The sequence below is a fragment of the Vulpes lagopus genome, chromosome 1, assembly GCF_018345385.1.
Source record: "Vulpes lagopus strain Blue_001 chromosome 1, ASM1834538v1, whole genome shotgun sequence".
Lineage (NCBI taxonomy): Eukaryota > Metazoa > Chordata > Mammalia > Carnivora > Canidae > Vulpes > Vulpes lagopus.
Genome location: NC_054824.1, coordinates 79884821 through 79906712, shown reverse-complemented (window position 1 = coordinate 79906712; position 21892 = coordinate 79884821). Strand labels below are relative to the sequence as shown.

At 32.8% G+C, this 21892-nt stretch overlaps 1 protein-coding gene across 3 annotated transcripts in view; it reads left to right on the top strand.

Moving 5' to 3' along the window:
- Positions 1-21892, top strand: part of STXBP5L (syntaxin binding protein 5L) — a 380025-nt gene that overhangs the window by 300099 nt on the left and 58034 nt on the right. For all 3 annotated transcript variants that reach the window (XM_041771139.1, XM_041771064.1, XM_041770992.1), the window contains one exon: positions 16698-16763. In XM_041771139.1, the coding sequence (XP_041627073.1) occupies positions 16698-16763 (66 nt within the window). The remainder of the gene's footprint in view (positions 1-16697; positions 16764-21892) is intronic.

Below are 21892 nucleotides of genomic sequence, written 5' to 3'. Positions count from 1 at the left end.
GAATGCTTTCTTGTTTTGGAAATCTTGTGCCTTTAGCCGTTTTATAAAAGTATTCTAACAAGGGCCACAGTATTTTCTTTTTCTAAGTAATTAGATATCTTATAGTTAGCTAAGTATTCCTAATATCTGATTCTTTTAATTATAATAGAATACACAAACAAATTTCTATAGTGATTTTAGGTAACAAACACTATGAAGTTGGCGAATTAAAATCACAAACTAAAAAGTCAATATTAACATTTGACATGATAGAAAATGCAAATTTGAAGACAGTAGAGTAAGCAATTCTGTAAACCAGTGCAGAAAGAATGGAAAATGAGGGTATGATTGCAGATGCAAATGATACTAGTGATATTAGGGGTAAACATTCATTGACAAGATGTTTATAATATATTGATCAATGTTATGTTTTTTAAAAGCAGGTTTTTAACAATATATATAATGGCTTCATATTTGTATGAAATATGTATATATATGTATATACACACACATTGTATCCTGAATTTCTTCAGACATCACCTCACAAGTTTAAAGATGATTAATGGGATCACATCACTTATAATAACCTAAGATACTGTCTTCCTGTAGCTAAAAGTACTCAATTCTTGTGAAGTCCTTAAAATTTTCCTGGGAATGCCCATAGGGTAACTTATTTTCCATCATCAGTATCCTCTAGTTTTCTATTCTAGCAGAACTCCCCCTTTTTGGATGCTTTTCACTGTCTCTGCTCCAGGTGACTTGTGATAGAACGTTGATATCTATGTTGACTTTTGTTTCTCTTGAAATAAAAACCTATTAGATATTATGATGATATTTGTTGACACCTGAAAATTATGTGAAATTTCAGTTTTCATATGTAAAACTTTATTGGAGCATAGCCACATTCATCTTTTACGTACTGTCTATGGTTACATCCACACTACGATGGCAGAGTTGAGCAGTTGCCAGAGAAACCATATGGTCCATGATACTCAAAATACTATATCGCTCTTTACATAAAAAATTAACTGACTTCTACCCTAATTCTCTTCTTTCATACCCATTCCCTGCCACATAAAATGTTTCAGCCAAAACGTTTCCTGTAAATAGTCTCCAGGTGGTTAACATACATACTTGAGCTTCTGAATCCCAGTTTAGCCTTCTCAAGGTTGGGTGCCCCCAATATTGTGTGTGTGTGAGAGAGAGTGAGAGCGAGAGCAGCAGACAGAGAGAATGCATCCATCTATAAAAAAAGATAAATGTTTCTAAACATGAGATTGTGTGTGGACTTTAAAAAGTTATTTTAGTTTTATGTGTTTTTTGATATTTCTATAATAAATATGTAATGCTTTTATAGTAAGAAGAGAAATTGTATACTGAGGATAAGACACAGGAGCAGGTTCTTAATCAGAATTCTACAGTATCAACTGTGATATAAAGGTTAAAGAAGTTCTGAGACATGCTCACTTACTTCTGACCCTTCAATAATTTTATATTGCCTTCAAATTTAAAAAGCAAAGGTTTTAAACCTTCATTCAAGATACTTTAAAATATAATTCCCATCTACATTTTCAAATGAATTTGCTACTACTCTTATATAAAACATTCCCCTTAAGCCAAGCATATGTATCTTGCTACTCTTATAATTTTTATTCATATCATCCCCTCTCTGGAAATGCCCTGCTAAAATTTTACTTCCTATTGTAAATCTTTTCTGTTGCCATGAGATCCCTGTTGTGCCAGTCCCATTATTTCAATGCCTATAATGTACAAGCTTATATATATATTTATATATGGACATATGTGAACCACTTTTACTAAGCATAAATTCATTTGTATGTTTATTTATTTTCCTGCATATGCTCTACCTTTCCAAATACATGGCAAGAACCTAAAGAGTAGATCTCAAATTCTGTGTACCCTCTGCACCTAGCACAAATATGTGCTCAGTAATTAAATGATGATGGTAGTGAGATAGAGTAGCTGGTTCTTTTTGCTCATATGAATAGCCATGGGATCTTTCAAATTTAACAAGTGAGACCAGAGATATGGTCTATCATTACTGGGTTCACTAGGATTCTGAAGAAAAAAAATCATAGTTTCTTCGAACAAAGATCTGAAGTACAATCAAGTAAAGATCTGAAGTACAAGAACAAAGATCTGAAGTACAAGACAGAAGTAAAATCAAGTCCTTAGAAGACCATTAAGAGATCCTGTATGTCTCCACCAGTGATGTAGCAGTTCAGACAAGCCATGGGATGTGAAGTCAAATTTCTTTAAAGTCTTCTCTTGATAATTAATATCATATTTTGATAAGGGACAGATTAATGATTTGAAGGTATATCCTGGAATATGTTTTTAAAAATAAGTTTTATGAAAATTTGCTTTTTAATTTATTTAATCATATAACCTGGTTACATTTCTATAGTTCCATTTTATTATAATAGAGACTATTTGGCCATTTCATGAATGGTTTCCTAACTTTCAGGAAAGCATATCTGCATTGTCTCTATTTGGAGAAACTTAACCCACTTCCTTTGAGTATTTATTCCTTTCTGTGATTTTGCTTATCAATTTGACTCCGTGTTATATTTTTTAATGGTCATTGTAACTCTTTAAGGCAGATAGGTATCTGTCTGTAGAATCCTCTACAGATGAACAAAATGAAGCCAAAAGATACTAAGTTATTTTCTCAAAGTTATAATTAGTGGGGATTAAGCTGAGACCTATCTGATTTAAAATATAATTAGTGGGGATTAAGCTGAGACCTATCTGATTTAAAACAAATTTCATTAGCTTCCACTGTACTATTCAGTGTCTCTAAGTATCTCAGTTTTGGGGTTGCTGGAAACCAATTACATTATACTATAATTGGAAACCACCTTTTTTCCAATTTTTACCCACAATCAATAAAAAAAATATATTCAAAAATGAAACAACTTAAAATTATTTTTCACAATTGAGAAGACTGAAAGAGTGCTTTCTGAAATTCAGCTTTTAAACTTTATTATATCAATTTTGCTCTCAAAGTGATATCACATTCCATTTTGAACTTTATACTTTGCATTTCTGAAGAAACACCTCAATTTCAAACTTTCCTGGACTCGTTCACTGATCATTTTGTATTATAGTTCAGGTTCCAAGGAAATCCCTACCCTAAAACTTTATTGTATTATAGTTCAGGTTCCAAGGAACTCCCTACCCTAAAACTTTATTCCATTTGCAAATCTTTCACATCATAGAATAACAAAACTCTATAGCTCAAAGGCAACCTCCGTATTTGAAAGATTTTCACTGACCAGTGAAATGATTTGGAAAGAGCAGCAGGCATAGGGTCACAGAAGGTTTATATCATGTTCTACTTTTTCTACTTTTTAACTACTCATATGTATTAACTACTCATTACTACTCTGTAATCTTTGGCAAGTCACTTAACTTCTCTGAGTTTCCTTTTTCTCACATATAAAGTAAAAATCATAATCCCTACCTCTCTTAAAGACTTATGGAACTTTTCTTTGTTAGTGTTTGTAACAGCACTTCTATAAATAGTAGCCATTATTATAATATAATACAAAACCAAGCCACAGATAGGTTAAATAACTTTTCCAGAATCACAACCAGTCTATGGAATGACTAATACCCAGTCAGCTGTCTCATCTAGTGCTCTTTCTACTTGTGAAAATGACGGAAATTTTGCTTGTTAGAGAATAATAGTATCCTGTTTGAATCAGAGGAGTGCTTGCTCATCAACTTCTACTTACGTAATGTAATATCCTTTAGAAAGTCTCAAGTCTATCTATAGATATTTTCCTGCTTTCACTGCATGGTTTTTTCAGTGTACGGAATCGTAACAGATGCTGGGAACACAAATAGAAGCATAAAGGAAAATTTAAAGAAAAGGGGAAGAATAAGAGAGCTAGGAAAGAGAGGTAAATAAATGTAAAAAAATGAATTGGAGAACATCAAAAATGCAGGAGTAAATCAAAGAATAAGAAGGAATTCCTCAAGGAACAAAAATGAGCAAAAATTATGGTTAATAATAAATAGGAAAAGTTCATTCAACAAATATTAAACATCTGTCAAACATTTTCTAGGCACTAGATATATAGTGATGAGTGAAATAATAATGGTCTCTTTCCTCAATTTATTATAGAAAACATATAAAGAATCCATAGATATCCTGTTATAATTGAAAAAAGATAGCAATGCTATCAGAAAAGTGAGATAAAGGGGAAAAGGTGGACCTATTTTTGAGGGTGTTATGACAGAAGGACCTATCCCAGAAGAAAACATTTAAGTGAAACTTTGTGAGATAAGAAGGAAATAGACAATTCTGTGGACTTACACTTCAGACCCAGGTATATAAACAGGCCAGATTAACCTCTAGCCTGAAATAAACAAATTAAGCAGACACAATAAGTAAAACTATGTTTTTTTTAAGACACAGAACATCAGGCAATGACATACAGTAATCTCTGACAAATGGAAAACAAAGGAAGGTAACCCTATAAACTACATGTTTATTGCCCTGAGAGTTTCTAGACTGCAGCAAAAGAGGCATAGGAGGAGGGAAATCCAGGAGGAAACCTGTTGATGCCCTGATTTGATAAGATGAAGAGAAACCAGGAAACCGAAAACAGCTATAGTTCACGAAGAAGATCCCAGAGATCTACAGTTTCCTCCTCAACAACAGTACTGATCAACACAGACTTATGAGGAACTAAGCAGGGAAAGAACCATCTGAAGGGATTAAAATAAACAGTGCCCAACTCAAAGGAAATAGTGTCTATTCCCCCGCAGCCAGACTTGTAATTCACATCCACTTCTAGTTTATGTTATACTGGAGATTCTAGCTAGTGTACTTGGACAAGAAAAAAAAAAGTTAAATCATCTTTTTTTTTTTTAGAAATGACATAATCATCTATAAAGAAAATCTGAAGAAATCTACAGAAAGCTACTAGAATAAGTGAGTTTAATAAAGTACAAGATATAAGGTCAATGTACAAAAATCAGTTTTATTTCTATGTACCCACAACAATCTGAAGTTGAAATTTGAAAATATCATTTATAATGGCATCAAAAATATGAAACCCTGGGCAGCCCTGGTGGCTCAGCGGTTTAGCACCACCTTCAGCCCAGGGAGTGATCCTGGAGACCCGGGATCGAGTGCCACATCAGGCTCCCTGCATGGAGCCTGCTCCTCCCTCTGCCTGTGTCTCTGTGTGTATGTGTGTATGTGTGTGTGTGTGTGTGTGTGTGTGTGTGTGTATTTCATGAATAAATAAATAAAATCTTTTAAAAAAATGTGAAACCCTTAGCCATAATAAGACAACAGATATGAAAGATCTACACACTGAAAATGAGAAAACATTGCTGAGAGAAACTAAAGAATACCCCCTAAAAATGAAGAATTACACCATGTTCATGTTTCAGAAGACTCAATGTTAAGATGTTAATTCTCTCCAAATTGACCCATAACTCAATACAATTCCAATAAAAATTGAGGAGACTTTTAATAGAAATGGACAAACTGATCCTAAAGTTGATACAGAAATGCAAAATATTAGAGCAAAAACAGTTTTTGAAAAAGAACAATGTTAGAAGACTAACACTACCTGACTTCAAAACTTAAAAAAAAATTAGGGATGCCTGGGTGGCTCAGCCGTTGAGTGTCTGCCTTTGGCTCAGGGCATGATCCTGGTCCCAGATTGAGTCCCACATCTGGCTCCCTGCATGGAGCCTACTTCTCCCTCTGCCTATGTCTCTGCCTGTCTCTCTGTGTCTCTCATGAGTAAATTAATAAAATCTTTTTAAAAATTAGTGCTATTAAATAGTTAAACCCAAATAGATCAATGGAACTTAATAGAGACTTCAAAAATATACCCACATATATATGAACAACTGGTTTTTGACAAAGGTGCAAAGGCAATTAAGTAGAGGAAGGATAGTCTTTTCTATAATTGGTATTTAAACTAGATACCCTTGTGTAAAAAAATTAACTTTGATCCATATTTTCTGGTAATTTTAAAAAACTAATTTATAAATAGATTATGAGCCTTAATATAAAAACCTAAAGTTGTAAATTAAAAAAAGAAGATTTTTATAACACTGGGTTATACAAAAGTTTTAAAATAACATACCAATAGCATGCTTCATACAAGAACATAGGATTACATTGGACTTCTTTAAAAATTAAAAATTTCTACTCTTCAGAAGACATTGATATGAGAATGAAAAGTTAAGCCACAGACTAGGAGAAAATATGTGCAAAGCACATATCCTATAAGGGATTCATATCTAGAATATATTTTTAAACTTCTAAAAAATAATAGGGCAGCCCCAGTGGCATAGTGGTTTAGTGCTGCCTGCAGCCCGGGGTGTGATCCTAGAGACCCGGGATCGAGTCCCACATCGGGTTCCCTGCATGGAGCCTGCTTCTCCCTCTGCCTGTGTCTCTGCCTCTCTCTCTCTCTCTCTCTCTCTTTCTCTCTCTCTCTCTCTCTGTGTGTGTGTGTGTGTGTGTGTCTATGAATAAATAAATAAAAATATTAAAGATAAATAAATAAAAACTCAATAATAAAGCAAATAATAAAAAATAAAGCAAATAATAAAACTATGGGCAAAAAATTTGAATAATTCACAAAAGATAGACTGATAATAAATAAGCATATGAACAGCAAATGAAATAATCAACAAAACTAAAAGGTAACCTTCAGAATCAGAGAAGATATTTGCAAATGACATCTCTGATAAAGGGTTAGTATCCAAAATCTATAGAGAACTTATAAAAATCAACACTCAAAAACAAATAATTCAGTTAAAAGGCGGAAGACATGATTAGACATTTTTTCAAAGAAGACATATGGATGGCTAACAGACACACAAATAGATGCTCAACATCACTCAACATCAGGGAGATAAAAACCAAAAATAAACTCTAAAGAGATATCATCTCACATGTCAAAATGGCTAAAATTAACAACACAGGAAACCACAGGTATTGACAAGGATATAGAGAAAGGGGAAGCTTCTAATACTGCTTGTGGGAATACAAACGGATGCAGCCACTGTGGAAAACAGTATGGTGTTTCCTCAAAAAGTTAAAAATAGAATTATTCTATGATCCAGCATTTGCACTGCTAAGTATTTATCCAAAGCATACAAAAATACTGATTCACCAATGTCTATAGCATCAACAATCGCCAAATTATGAAAAGAACTCAAATGTCCTTTGACTAATGAATGGATAAAGAAAATGTGTGTGTGTGTGTGCGTGTGTGGGTGTGTGTATATATATATATACATATATATATATGTATATGAATGGAATATTACTCAGCCATCAAAAAATAATGAAATCGTGCCATTTGCAATGATATGGGTGGGGCTAGAGTATATTATGCTAAGGGGAAAATAAGTCAGAGAAAAACAAATACCATATGATTTCACTCATATGTGGAACTTCAGTGGCCAAAGAGATGAACATGGGGGTAAAAAGGAGAGCGAGAGAGGCAAACCATAAAATAAACTTTTAACTATAGAGAACAAGCTGAGAATTACTGGAGGGGAGATGGGAGGGAGAATAGGTTAAATGGGTGATGGGTCAAAGAGAGCACTTGTTGTGATGGGCACTAGGTGTTGCATAAGTGATGAATCACTAAGTTCTACACCTAAAACTAAAATTATACTGTATGTTAAGTAACTGGAATTTAAACAAAAACTTGGAAAAAATGGAAAAGTTTAGGAAATCAAATCTAGCTGAATGTAAAAAATGATTAAATAGAGACTATTCCAGGAATACAATGATGGTCCTTCATTATTAATTCAAATCAACAAATTAAAGAAGTAAACGATAAAAAATAAGCGTATGAAAAGATACTCAATACTCATCATTAGAAAGATCAAATTAAAACTACAATGAGATATCATTATACATTGGTTAGAGTGGCTAAAATTTAAAAAGATTGATCATCTCAAGTATGGGCAAGAATGCGGAAGAAATAGAACTCTCCCACCATACTGGTAGGAATGTACAATGGATGATCAGTTGGCAGGTTATAAAGATTTAAACATACACTTATAATATGATGTAGTCATTTTATATATAGTTATTTAACCCTAGACAAATGAAAGTGGAAAGCATGTATGAATACAAAGACATTCATAGCAACCAAACCCTGAAACATTAATAGTCAAAAACAACTAAAAATCTCCACAATAGGCAAGTGGATAAGCAAATTCTGTTATACTCATTCACTGGCTTACTAAGCAATAAAAGGAACACACTATTTTTTCCTTTTTTTTTAATGTTTCAAGTTTTTATTTTTTAGTTAACATGTAGTGTAATATTAGTTTCAGGAGTAGAATTTAGTAATCATCAATTACATATAACAGTGCTCATCACAAGTGCCCTCCTCAATACCCATCACCCTTAACCCATCCCCCATCCACGTCCTCTGCAGAAACCCTCAGTTTCTGCAAACAAACCCTCAGTTTGTTCTCTATAGTTAGGAGTCTCTTATGGTATGCCTCCCTCTCTTTGAGTGCCCTATTGAGAAATGTTGCAACATGGATTAATCTCAAAACAATTGCACTGAGTAAAAGAAAGTAGGCAAAAAGGGATGCATATTGTTGACTACATTTATATAAAATTCTAGGAAATCAAAACTAATGCACAGTGACAGAAAGCAGATCAGTGTTTGCCTGGGGATGAGAAGGGGCACTTACGGGAAGGGCTAGAAGGAAGGTTACAAAAAGACATGAACTCTTTTGGGCATGAGGGATATGTTATTATCTTGATCCTGGAGATAGTTTCACAGGTGTATACATATGCTGAAATTTACCAAATCATATACTTTATAAATATGGGAATGGAACCTCAATAAAACTTTTTAAAAAAAGAACTAGACACATAACCAGCAGGGAGTAGTGTATTCCAAGTAGCATAAACAACCCATAAGAATGTTTTAATGTGGTAAGGGACTTAACTATCTTCTAGAAATAGAAAGAAGGCCAAAGAGGCTAGGAGCATAGTGAAAAATTATTCAGAAGGAAAATGAGTTAAGATTTTGATGTCTATATGAGCAGAGACAAGATTATTTGTGCTCCTGAGGCAATTATAAGAAATTCTATTTTACTTCAAGCAGAGGAATGATATGACTTATGTCTTAAAAATATCATCCACACAGCTGCATTAAGAAAATATTGCGAAGCCAACCAAAAAAAAGAAAAAAAAAGCCAGCATACCAGTTAGGAGGCCAGAAAAGATAAGGAGGTGGTTTTGACTAGGGTTTTAGAAATGTTATTGTAGAGAAAAGGATAGATCCAAGAATCATTAGAAGCTGCTAATTCTAATTCAATGTGGGAGATCAGAGAGTGGAATCAAAGATTCTTCCCGGATTTGGGCTTTAACTGATTGACATTGTATCATAATACAAAGATGAAGTTAGGGTTAGGGTAGAGCAGTAAAACTTCAGTTTTAGATATGTTAAATTTTGATATGTCTATCACTTATCCAAGTGAAGATGTGAAACAAACAAGTAAACAAATCTGAATATCAATGCTATAATCTGAGTCTTTAGTATACATATAGTGTGACATGACATGGGAATAAATGAAATTGCCTAGGCAGGGGAGAAAAGGGAAAGGGGGGGGGGAGGATTATGGATACAGCCATCAGGAATTTCAACATTTAAATTTCAAAGGAACCAGGAGCAGATGGCACAAGGATTTGCCAGAGAGAAGAGAAAAATTAGGGACACTATTGCAGAAGCCAAAATGAAGAGGAGTGTTTCAGGAAGTAGTTAGCCATGTTAAATGCTGCAGATAGGAAAAATAGGGTAAGCTCAGGAAAGCGACTAGTGGGTCTTGTTCTGAGACTCTTTAAAAAGTAGGTTGGGAAAAGTATTGGAATAGAAAGCAAAATTATATTAGGGAGAAGAGAGGCAAGTGAGGAAATAGAACAAGTAAATAACTCTTTTTAAGATGTTTGGTTTGAGGGAGTGAAGAAAAATAGGTCAGTACTGGACTGGAATAAAGGGTTAAGAGGAGGAAATTTTTGTTTTCATTCAAGATAAAAAGTATATTTTAAAATTAATGTGACTATGGAATGATTCCTAGAGAGAGAGATTGATGATAAAGAGGAGAAAGGATAACTAAAGGAGGAAAATCCTTAAGAGAATGAAAGGGGATGCGAATCAGAACATATATACAAAGATTGGTTAACAGAAGGCTTTCACTATCATAATAGGTGCAAAAAGGCTAGAGAGAGCTATAGAATGAGAGGGATAAGTTGAAAAATGTATGATTTGGTTAACAAGTAGTTTTTATATCTCTGATTTCCAATCAGATTCCTTTCTTTTTGAAATCAGTTTTAGTGTATTTTTTTTTACCTCAAGACTTTGTGCTGGAAAGCAACTACATTGAAGTGTAATTAGTAGGTAAAATATAAGGTTTCATCTTTGAATTTAAACCAAATGAACAAAGCAAGAAAAGCAGAGGAGCTATTACTTAGTAATATATGTGAGTTTTCTAGAATTTAGCTAGTAATCTCAGAGTGAGTCAAACAAATAAAACAAGCTAATATAACAGCAGTGGTTCTCAACCAGGAATAATTGTCTCCCTGACAGAACATTTGGCAATGTCTGGGTATATTTTTGGCGTTTGTAATTAGAGGAGGAGTACTCTACTGGTATCTAGTAAATAGAATGCCAATAAACATCCTATATACTATTCCACAACAGAAAATTATCTCACCAAAATGTCAGTCAAATTGGAAAATAATCATTTGTGGCAAATCATAACTTGGTAAGAAAATCCCCCAAAGTATAGCCTAGTTGTATGTATGAAGACACTTGTATACTGGGTTTTAGTCTCCAAAAAAATACTGATATTTTATTTAACATTCACAAGTTGCTACTTCAAATACTGTCTTCATTATATTATACACCAAGATACATTATAGATACATAGTTGACCCTTAAATAGTGTGAGATTAGAGGTACCAACCCTCCTGTGCGCTCAAAAATCTGCGTTTAACTTTGGACTCCCCAGAAACATAACTATGAATAGCTTACTATTGACCAAAAGCCTTTCCAGTAAGTCAGTTAACACATATTTTGTGTATGTATTATATACTGTATTCTTACAATAAAGTCCACTAAAGAAAATGCTATTAAGAAAATAAGGGGGATCCCTGGGTGGCGCAGCGGTTTGGCACCTGCCTTTGGCCCAGGGAACGATCCTGGAGATCCGGGATCGAATCCCACGTCTGGCTCCCGGTGCATGGAGCCTGCTTCTCCCTCTGCCTGTGTCTCTGCCTTTCTCTCTCTCTCTTTCTGTCTGTCTGTCTGTCTCTCTCTCTCTCTCATTAATAAATAAATAAAATCTTTTAAAAAAAAAAAAGAAAAGAAGGAAAATACATGTATAGCATTATACTGTATTTATTGAAAAAAATTATGTATAAGCAGACTTGTGCAATTTAAAGCCTGTTCGCACAAGGATCAACTGTATACTCTTAGAAATTTTAAATAAAGGTTGACGTAATTCACTGTAACCAAAGGGTTTGTCTTCTGATATTCAGTTATTCACCATAAAATTTCTGTATCTGTTCTCAACCATAATTTATTATATATTTTCTAATGAATCACTGTATAAACTTTCCAAGTTTAGTCAATTTACTTTAGTCTATTTGTATATCAGACATAATTTTCTCCACCTAATCTTTGGGAAATCTCACAATAATCTTGGGAAAAGCACAATTATTTGGCATGTACTCTGATCCAGGTATCACTGGATACCTAACTAGTATCAGTAATGGATTAATCAATTTCCCTAGTTTCCATTCGTTTGGTCTCACAATAATCTTGGGAAAAGCACAATTATTTGGCATGTACTCTGATCCAGGTATCACTGGATACCTAACTAGTATCAGTAATGGATTAATCAATTTCCCTAGTTTCCATTCGTTTGGTCTTCCATGTCTTCAGCTTTCACAGTGTTTCCAAGATATAAGATAAAAGTGAGGGAGGGGCTTCCCATTTCCAGATAGGATGTTGAAGGACATGAAAGCTTCATTCCCATGGTAACAATGATTATGATAACAATAATTAAACCCTGTGATACATATAATGATAAAGTTAAAATTATACTTCTCTATGGAAATATTTAAAAGTTTTGTGGATCAAAGAAGTCTTGCTTGAGTGAAAAGAGCTACTCATAGATGAGCAGAAATCTGTAGCTGCTTCCATACCTGGGGCAAATGACTGACCTGGGAACAGATGCAGAAAAAAAGAAGGGGGGGGCCTTCTATAGATGGTTGGACTGCAAAGAATAGGAAAAGCCAGAATTCTACATCTACCAAAAATATTTTAATATAAAGGTAAATAAATTTGTCATTGGCATATATGGTAAAGGAGGTTTTTAAGCTGAAGGAAATAGCACCAGATGGAGTTTAGATGTCTAGTAAGAATGAAAAGCATTGGAAAGAATAATTATGTGGGTAAATATAAAAGATTATTTTGTCTTAAAATCCCTAAGGATTCATTTAATTTTTAAATTAAAACTAATTGTATTATGGAGTTTATAACATGTAGAGAAAAATATATGACAGTAAAAAAGGATGGGAGGGACATAAACAGAATTAAGTTATAATGTTGTAAGTTTCTTTCATCATAAGATAAATGATGCAATAATAATTAGAAGTAGATTGTGGGCCAGCCCCAGTGACACAGCGGTTTGGCGCCACCTGCAGCCTGGGGTGTGATTCTGGAGACCCAGGATTGGGTCCCACATCGGGCTCCCTGCATGGAGCCTGCTTCTCCCCCTGCCTGTGTCTCTGCCTCTCTCTCTCTCTGTGTCTATGAATAAATAAAATATTTTTTAAAAAGTAGATTGTGATGAATTACAGATGCATATTATAATCCCTAGAAGAACCACTAAAAATAATAAAACAAAGGTGAAGGTAAGTAGCCAAAAAGAAGATAAAATAAAACACTAAAAAAATATTTTATTTTCTCGGGCAGCCTGGGTGGCTCAGCGGTTTAGCACTGCCTTCGACCCAGGGTGTGATCCTGGAGACCAGAGTTTGAGTCCCACGTCAGGCTCCCTGCATGGAGCCTGCTTCTCCTTCTGTCTGTGCTTCTGCCTCTCCCTGTGTCTCTTATGAACAAATAAATAAAATCTTTTAAAAATTTTTATTTTCTCAAAGGACAGAAAAGAGAAATAATGGAAAAAAGACAGAAGGGCAAACTGAACAAAAAAAAAGTAGACATAAACATAACTATTAATGGCTATACTAAATGTAAATGAAACAAACATCACATCACCCACCCACCCCAATAAAGGGCAGAGATTGTGAGACAAAATTTAATGTTGTCTCTATATGTTGTTTATAAGAGATGCACTTTAATTATGAAAACATATACAAATAGATTGACAGTAAATGAAGGGAAAAGTAATTTTATCAAAATGCTAATCTCAAGAAAGCTATCATGAGATAAAGTGGACATCAAGACAAGGAGATAGATAGGCAATTCCAAATTAGAAAAGAATCACTTTATTTGAAAGGTATATAAAATCCTATACAGGTACAAACCTAATAAGAGATATTGAAAATATAGAAAGCAAAAAAGGAAAGAAATAGATAAATATGCAATCATAGCTACGGATTCATTTCTCCTCAATAACTGATCAAATAGGCAAAAATTGTTAAGTATATAAAAACCTTAAGCAACTCTCAACCTAAATTGGCCTGACATAAAGAGACATCTGCACCATACAAAGGAAAATATGCATTTTTCATGCGGACCTGGAATATTCACAGGCATAGTGGATTCTAAAGGACTAATATCAAGCAGAATATGTTCCTTGATCACAAAAAAGTTAGAAATCAATAACAGAATATGTATTAATGTCCCCAAATATTTGGAAATTAAGACTATCACATGGCTTAAAAAGCAAATCACAGGGAAATTTTTAAATACTTTCGAACTGCAAGTATAAACACAAAATACCAAATTTGTGAGATGTTGTTTAGTATTTAAGGGTAAGATTTAGAACATTAGTAGTTATATTAGAAAACAAACGACATCAAATCAATAAACGTTGCTAAGACACTAAAAAAAGAATAGTGTAACACAAAGTAAACAGAAGGAAAGGAATAGTGAAGGAAGTGAATGAAATAGAGAGCAAACTATGAGTATATCAACAAGATCACAAGATAGTTCTTTAAAAAAATTACTAATAACTGTAAAACCCTCATAAGATTGATCCAGAAGGAAAAAAGTAACCAATAAATGAAAAAAGGAATATCACTATGGATTTTCTACAGACATCAAATATAATAAAGACTATGAACAACTATATGCCTATAAATTGACAAAATAGATGAAATTAAGAAATTTCTTGAAAGAAAAAATTATATAACTGACACCAAACACATTGGAAAATATAAATAGCCTCCTATCTTTTAAAAAAAAATTGTATTCAAAATTGAATAGCCAAAACAAAGAAAACTTCAGGGTTCAAATAACTTCACTGATTAATTCTATCAAACATTTAAGGAGGAAAAAACACTAATCTTATGTAAACAACTTCAGGGAATAGAAAAAAAGAGGGATATCTTCCCAATTGCTTATTTGAGGCCAATCCAATCAGAAGACAGATTGTTGGACTAGATTTTTTTTTTTAATCAAGATTTAATAAGAACCAGGTGGAAAACTAGAGAGAAAATAGAAGACTTGAAAAATGCTGTGATCAAAAACCTCTATACTGAAATCACCAAACTACTGCAGAAAGAAAATTTTAAAAGATCATTTATTTAATGGAGGAGAACAGCATCTTTATGGGTTGGGAGACTGAATGTTTTTTAAATGTTTATTCCTCCAAAATTATCTTGGATTTATTACAGTCCAATAAAAATCTGGCATATCCTTTTGTAGAAATTGACAAATTGGTTCTGAAATTTATTTGGAAGTGCAAAGAATCTGAGATTAAAACACTCTTGGAAAGAAAAAATTGGAGTATATTACTACCTGACTTCAAGATGTACTATAAACCTACATTAATTAGGGTGGTAATCAAAAAAAGATAGGCAAATAGGGGCACGTGGGTGACTCAGTGGTTAAGTATCTGTCTGCCCTTGGCTTAGGTCATGATCCTGGGATCTTGGGATTGAGTCCCGCATCAGGCTCCTGGCAGGGAGCTTGCTGTGTCCCTCTGCCTGTGTCTCTGCCTCTCTCTCCATGTCTCTCATGAATAAATAAAATCTTAAAAAGAAAAAGATAGGCAAATAAACCAATGACTACAGAATATAAAGTCCAGAAATAAACCTACACTTATGTGGCAAATTTATTTTTTACTAAGGCACTAATAAAAATCAATGAAGAAAGGAAAATCTTTTTAAACAAATTACGATGGAAAAACTGGACAAACATATAGGGGAGAAGTGGACCTTAATCTCTTCACACCACAATCAAAATTAATTTGAGATGAAATATAGTCCTAAAAATGAAAGCTGAAAATTAAAAAGCTTCTTAAAGAAAACAATAATATCTTCATGACCATGGAGTAGGCAAAGATGACTCACATAGGAATTCAAAAAAAAGAAATTACAAAAGAAAATGATAAATTGTCCTTCAAGGAAACAAATCTGATCATCAAAAGACATTTCATTTTCACTAAGAAAATGACAAGACACATGGGAAGAAAATATTCACAATACCTACTTCCAACAAAAAACTCTTAAATATATAAAGAATTCTATTCAAGTTGGCACTAGCTTAGTTCTGTAACCTTAAAACAGTTTAAACTCTGAACTGACAGTTTCTTATCTGTAAAACATAAAAGTTGGGCTAGAGTACCACAGCAGATGTTTTCTGAAATTCTATGATTTTTTTAATCCACAGCAAGTTTATTCATACAAATTACATAGGAATGTAGCAAGGAATGGCAAGGAATATGAACAAAGATCGTTTTGGTAATTAACAATAGCCCTTAAGTACTTTTGGGTAGGGAGATTTACATCAAAGTAGAAACTCTGAATATTTAATTATAAAGAAAAAGTATACAAGAATCTCTAACAAGGATAGGAAAACCATATTAAGGGTATTTTACAAATACCATAGGAATGCAGGCTGGCAGATAATGAGAATTATAAAATGTTTATTAACCTATTGTGCCTATCCTTGAATTTATCAGTAGAGTGACGAAATATTAAAAATAAGAGAAAAATGTAGTGATTATAAGAAGGAATTTGATACCATGAAATCAATATGTACTATACAACACTGCCTTTTTATAACTAAGTATAATACTTAAATTTGTAGCATCCCCTTAATGTTCTTTATAAAAGCCAGTAAGCATTTCTTTTGAAAGTAGAAGATTTGATTAGATCTTTCTAAAAAACCCCTTAGAAGTTGTATTATTTTTGGCCTATTTTCAGATGAAATTAGGTCATCTATTAAAGTAGCTGTTTTGCATGAAAAAAAAATATTTTATATTTTCTACCATTATGTTCAATTACTCCTTGTATATCTGTTAGTTATTGCTCCTTATTGTACCTGGTATCACTTATTGAAACAAATTTTCAGAATCATTATCATGAGACTAGAAAAGTTTTCACAAGAGAAGAAAAACCTTTTTAAACTTTCAGGAATAAATAAGAATTATCTACAAAGTGTTAGCAAAATTTATCTCATTTCTTATCATTTCACTTTCAGGTTTGACTGAGCTAAATGACAGTCCAGTTCCCCTGGAACTTGAGCGCTGCAAGTCTCCCACTTCAGGTAAACATGAATGGTACCTTTCAGTCTTCTGGTAATTCACTGCAGTAATATACTGCTTTATTTTCATAATTCTTACAATGTGAAATTCATAATTTTAGTAATTGTAATTTAGTTTCTGAAATTTAATCATAAGTAAATTTCATTCTATAATCAATTAGAGGGATGCCTAAGTTGCTCAGCGGTTGAGCAAAATTTGGCTCAGGACATGATCCTGAAGTTCTGGGATTGAGTCCCACATTAGGCTCCCTGCATGAAGCCTGCTTCTCCCCCTGCCTGTGTCTCTGCCTCTCTGTCTCTCATGAATAAAATTTTAAAAAATAATAATAAAATCAATTAGAAATAAATGTCTTTAAAAATATTTTTGGCTTCCCAAACAATTAAGACCAAAGTTATGAGTGCACTACTAAAGAGACATTTTAAGGGAAGATTTTTTTTTTCACAGACGTATAAATAATGCTAAGTAGGGATCCCTGGGTGGCGCAGCGGTTTGGCGCCTGCCTTTGGCCCAGGGCGCGATCCTGGAGACCCGGGATCGAATCCCACATCAGGCTCCCGGTGCATGGAGCCTGCTTCTCCCTCTGCCTGTGTCTCTGCCTCTCTCTCTCTCTCTCTGTGACTATCATAAATAAATAAAAATTAAAAAAAAAAAAATAATAATGCTAAGTAAAAATTGGTAATGTTATACAGAAACTCTGTCTTCTTATAGCTAGAGTTGAATCAGTAAGAGAATGTGAGTATAAAGATTCCTAGAGGGATGCTTGGGTGGCTCAGCGGTTGAACGTCTGCCTTTGGCTCAGGGCATGATCCTGGAGTCCCACATCGGGCTTCTTGCATGGAGCCTGCTTCTCCTCCCTCTGCCTGTGTCTCTGCCTCTTTGTCTCTCATGAATAAATAAAAATCTTTTAAATAAATAAAGATTCCTAGGAATAAGTTTTTAAGGTATGCAAAAAAATGTTAGTAGTAGAAATTGTTGGGTGTTATGAATGATTAGCTTATTTTTAAAAATTTATTTATCTAAAAAAAATAAAAAATAAAAAAATAAATAAAATTTATTTATCTGATCTTTCTCCAATGCCTAAATATGTAAATTTTAAGCAAAAATGTTAGGTGCATCCTTGATATTGAACTATAGATGTGTTTTCATAGAGAATCGAAAATTATTTTTTTATTTTAACTTCACACAAATATATAAACATTTAATACCTTATAAAGGAATTAATTCTGTCTTTTAGAAAATCATTTAGAACTATGACATTTCCTCAATTTACTGTCTTAAGAATTGTTAGTTGTTTATCTTTATTCTTCAGGAATGTAGGCTACATAGAATCTAGTTGTGTCCTGTGTAAATTTTTGTTTTAATCATATCTATTTAATCTTTATTTTACTGCTTTTATTTTAAACATGATCCCATACATTTATCCTTTCTTGGCATTTCTATTGGCACCATCCTAATTTAGGCATTTGTTACTCCACCTTTAGTATATCACAAAAATGTTCTAACATGTGTCTCTGCTATTCATCTCTCAGTCTTACAATTCATTTTGCATATCGGGTTGTAAAATTAATCTCCTTAAAATATTACTTTGATATTTTCTGTTAGAAATCTTCACTATAAGTTCAATATTCTATATCAATTTAAATAACTTCACTTTAAATGTCAAAAAGAAATGGAATTTAAAGTCTCCCCTCTGACCCTTCACCATATACTGTCTCTATCCTTTTTTACTTCAAAAAAAAAAAACAAAACAGCTACTTTCTTATTTATCCTTTGTTTGTAAACAAACCAAAAAGACATATATTCTTTTTTGCTTCCTGTTTTGTACACAAGTAGTATATGAGTTACACCATACTTTGATTGTTTCACTTTACTATGTATCTTGTCTTTCCATTTGATTACATAATGATAGTTGTATGATATTTAATTGCATGTACCATAACTTAGTCATTTCACCAATTAAAGGACACTTGATTTGCTACCAAACTTCTTCCATAGCATATAATGCTACAGTGACTAACACTTGTACATTCATTTTAAATGTGTACAGGTATAAGATAAATTCCTAAATTTGGAGCTAAGTCAAAGAGTGTATGCCTATCTAATCTTTATAAATTCTCCCAATTTTCTTTCTCTTCTTCCAGCAACATTCAAATATTGGTTATTTTTTGAATTTCGCAAGTCTGTTAGGAAAGAAAGGATGTGTCCATGTAGTTTCTTTCAATTTACCTCTCATGAAAGTGATATTGAATACCTTTTCAATTGTTTAAGAACTCTTTAATATTTTTTTAGTAAATCACCTATTCATACAATTTGCCCATATTCTATAGGTTTATCCCTTTCATATCAATTTTACTGCCTCTTTACAAATTAAGATTACCCTTTTATGAGATCCAAATATTTTTCTCAGTTTAACTTTGCTTGTGGTATCTCTTCTGCATTCAGATATTTCTTTTAAGAACTTCTTTCTTTATGCCAGACAATTTAAATACTATTGGAGTCAACCATTTTTTTAATTTTGGTAGAATTCTCCCATCAAGTCATTTAGCCTTTATAATTATTTTGTGTTTTCATATTCTCTGTAAAGAAAACTTTTCATTATGGAAATTTTCTAACAATGCTCAAATGTATCATATGCAAAGATTGTGGTTCTCTATTTAAGCTAGTTAATAGTCAATCTATTTTTCTGTTTTGTTTTTTTTTAACCTGAACAGAAGGTTTAGTGGGTTTGGGGCTTTTAATTTCTGCTTTTAACTTTATTAGTTCCCTCCTTTGCTTTCCTTTATTTTTCACTGTTCCATTTTTGTTGTTGTTGTGGTAGATGCTTCATTCATTCATTTCTTACATTGATATTATTTCTTTATAAATAAAATTAAATTTCCCATTGAACTCTACACTATATGTGTCATTGGTTTTGACAAATTGTGATTGCATTCTCAGTGTTTTCCATAGAGTAAGCAATTTGTCTTTACCTGAGTTACTTAATGTTAACTTGTAGCATTAAGTAGATATAAGTGCTACCTTAATGTTATTGAAGCCTTTCATGTTCTTTTTTGATTACTTGTCAAGAATAAAGGAGAATTAAAATACTGTACTAATAATGTTTCTATTTTCCTTATATCTGCTGTGTTAACAATATTCATGTGTAGATATTTAAAAATACATCCACAGAAAGTACATCTTGTACCATTAATCACCATTGTTCATTTCATATTATATCTTTTTCACCTGAATTCCACTTTGTTTACTATGATACCACAACTCTTGCTTTTTTTACTTGGAATTTTTTTTGTATACCTTGATCTTGCTTCTTTAGGAGTAAACTTTTTAAACTAAGGTATAATATGAAATGTCTCAAGAACTCAGAAATCTCCCTCATGCCTCTCAGCCACTTATGCCCACACAAAGGTACCTACTGTTTTGACTTTTAACCATAGAATTGTTTTGTGGGTTTTAGACTCTCATACAAATGGAAACCTACATTATTTACTCTTGCCCCTTGCTAATTTTGTTCAACATTATATATATTATATTCAGTAGCATTCCTGAATAATTTGCATTTTTGTGTGATCTTCCCTTATATGAATATATCTATTTATGCATTTTATTGTTGCACATTTAGGTGGTTTTAGTTTGGCGCTATTTTAAGTAAAGCTGTTATGACCAATCCTGTAAAACTTTTAATGCAAATATAAACTCATTTTCGTTGTACATAATATCTGGGAGTGAATTTTGGGGTCATAGGGTATGTCTGTGTTCAGCTTCAATAAATACTACTTTTTTAAAATGGTAGGTCCAGTTTTATTTCCAGTGATAGTCTATAAAAAAAGTTTTACTTGTTCCACATGAATCTTTCAGCAAAGTTTTTAGTTTTAGTTTGAGAGGTCTTGCACACCTTTCACTGGCTTTATTCCTTGGCATCTGGTGTTTTTATATGCCGTAAATTTTTTACATCTTTTTCTTATTGTTTGTGGCTGAAATATAAAAGTGTAATTAGGTTTTGTATATTGACTTCAAATCCAGAAAACTGGATAAATTCTAATAATTTGTAAATACTTTTGGACTGTCTATTGAATTATGTCCAGTGTTAAAATGACAGTTCTCTTTCTTATTTCTAAAGGAAAAGATTAGCTAGGACCTCCAACAGAATATTGAATATATGTGGTATTAGCAAACATCTCTTCCTTCTTCCCATAATTATGGTAATTATTATAGGTTTTTAGTAGACATCTTGCTGTTAGCCTTCTGCATCTAATATTTCTTTTTTCATTAATATCAGAGCAAATCTGGAAACATCACAACCACCACCTTTTTTTTTTTTTTTTTTTTGCAAAGCAGAGTCGGGACTTTGCATGCAATGAAGTAGGTTGCTTCAAAGCAGGAAGGCTTTGGCTACATTTTTGTTAGGTTGCTTAGGACAGAAATAATTGGCTGTAAGATTCACTTATCACTTCAGTGCCCTTTTTGAGGCTGGTTTGTTGGACAGGGCCCACTCTTCTTTAGTAGCAATTCATAATTGAGGAATGAGAGATTTTTCTTATTACAGCTTTTAAATCATTATAGATTTGTTAAAATGTATGAAATTTATCCTTCTGGGAACAGTGCCAACAAAGTTTATTTTATCTTAAGAAAATTGGAAATATTATTTGCATATTCCATTCATTTACCGTGCAAAAGACAAATGTGTTTATCAAGGAGTCTTTGTAAGCCCACAACAGAGAATGTGCCCAGTGCTATTCCTAGAATACCCCAGTAACACATATACGTAACATTACATTCTGTCCTCTCTTCCTATTGTACAAATCACTGTATCTAGATTATCGGGAAAGGTATAGTTAGGGTAAATGCAGACTTTTTAGCCCAATCTCATAAAACTAAAATGTAACTGAAAAAAGTGCATTTAAGATTTTAACAGTAGTTTATAAAACTCATGAAGCCTATTATCTCTAAAGATAGAAAGAAAAGAAAATATCAACAGTTAAAATGTTTAGAAAATGTATGAAGAACCAAATCAATATATGTTATTAAGGAAAACTGGAATATATGTAATATATCTAACTTTTGAAAAATTAAGAAAAACAGCCATGCCTCCTAATGTCTCCTTGATTCATACACTAAGAAACAGTTCACTAGG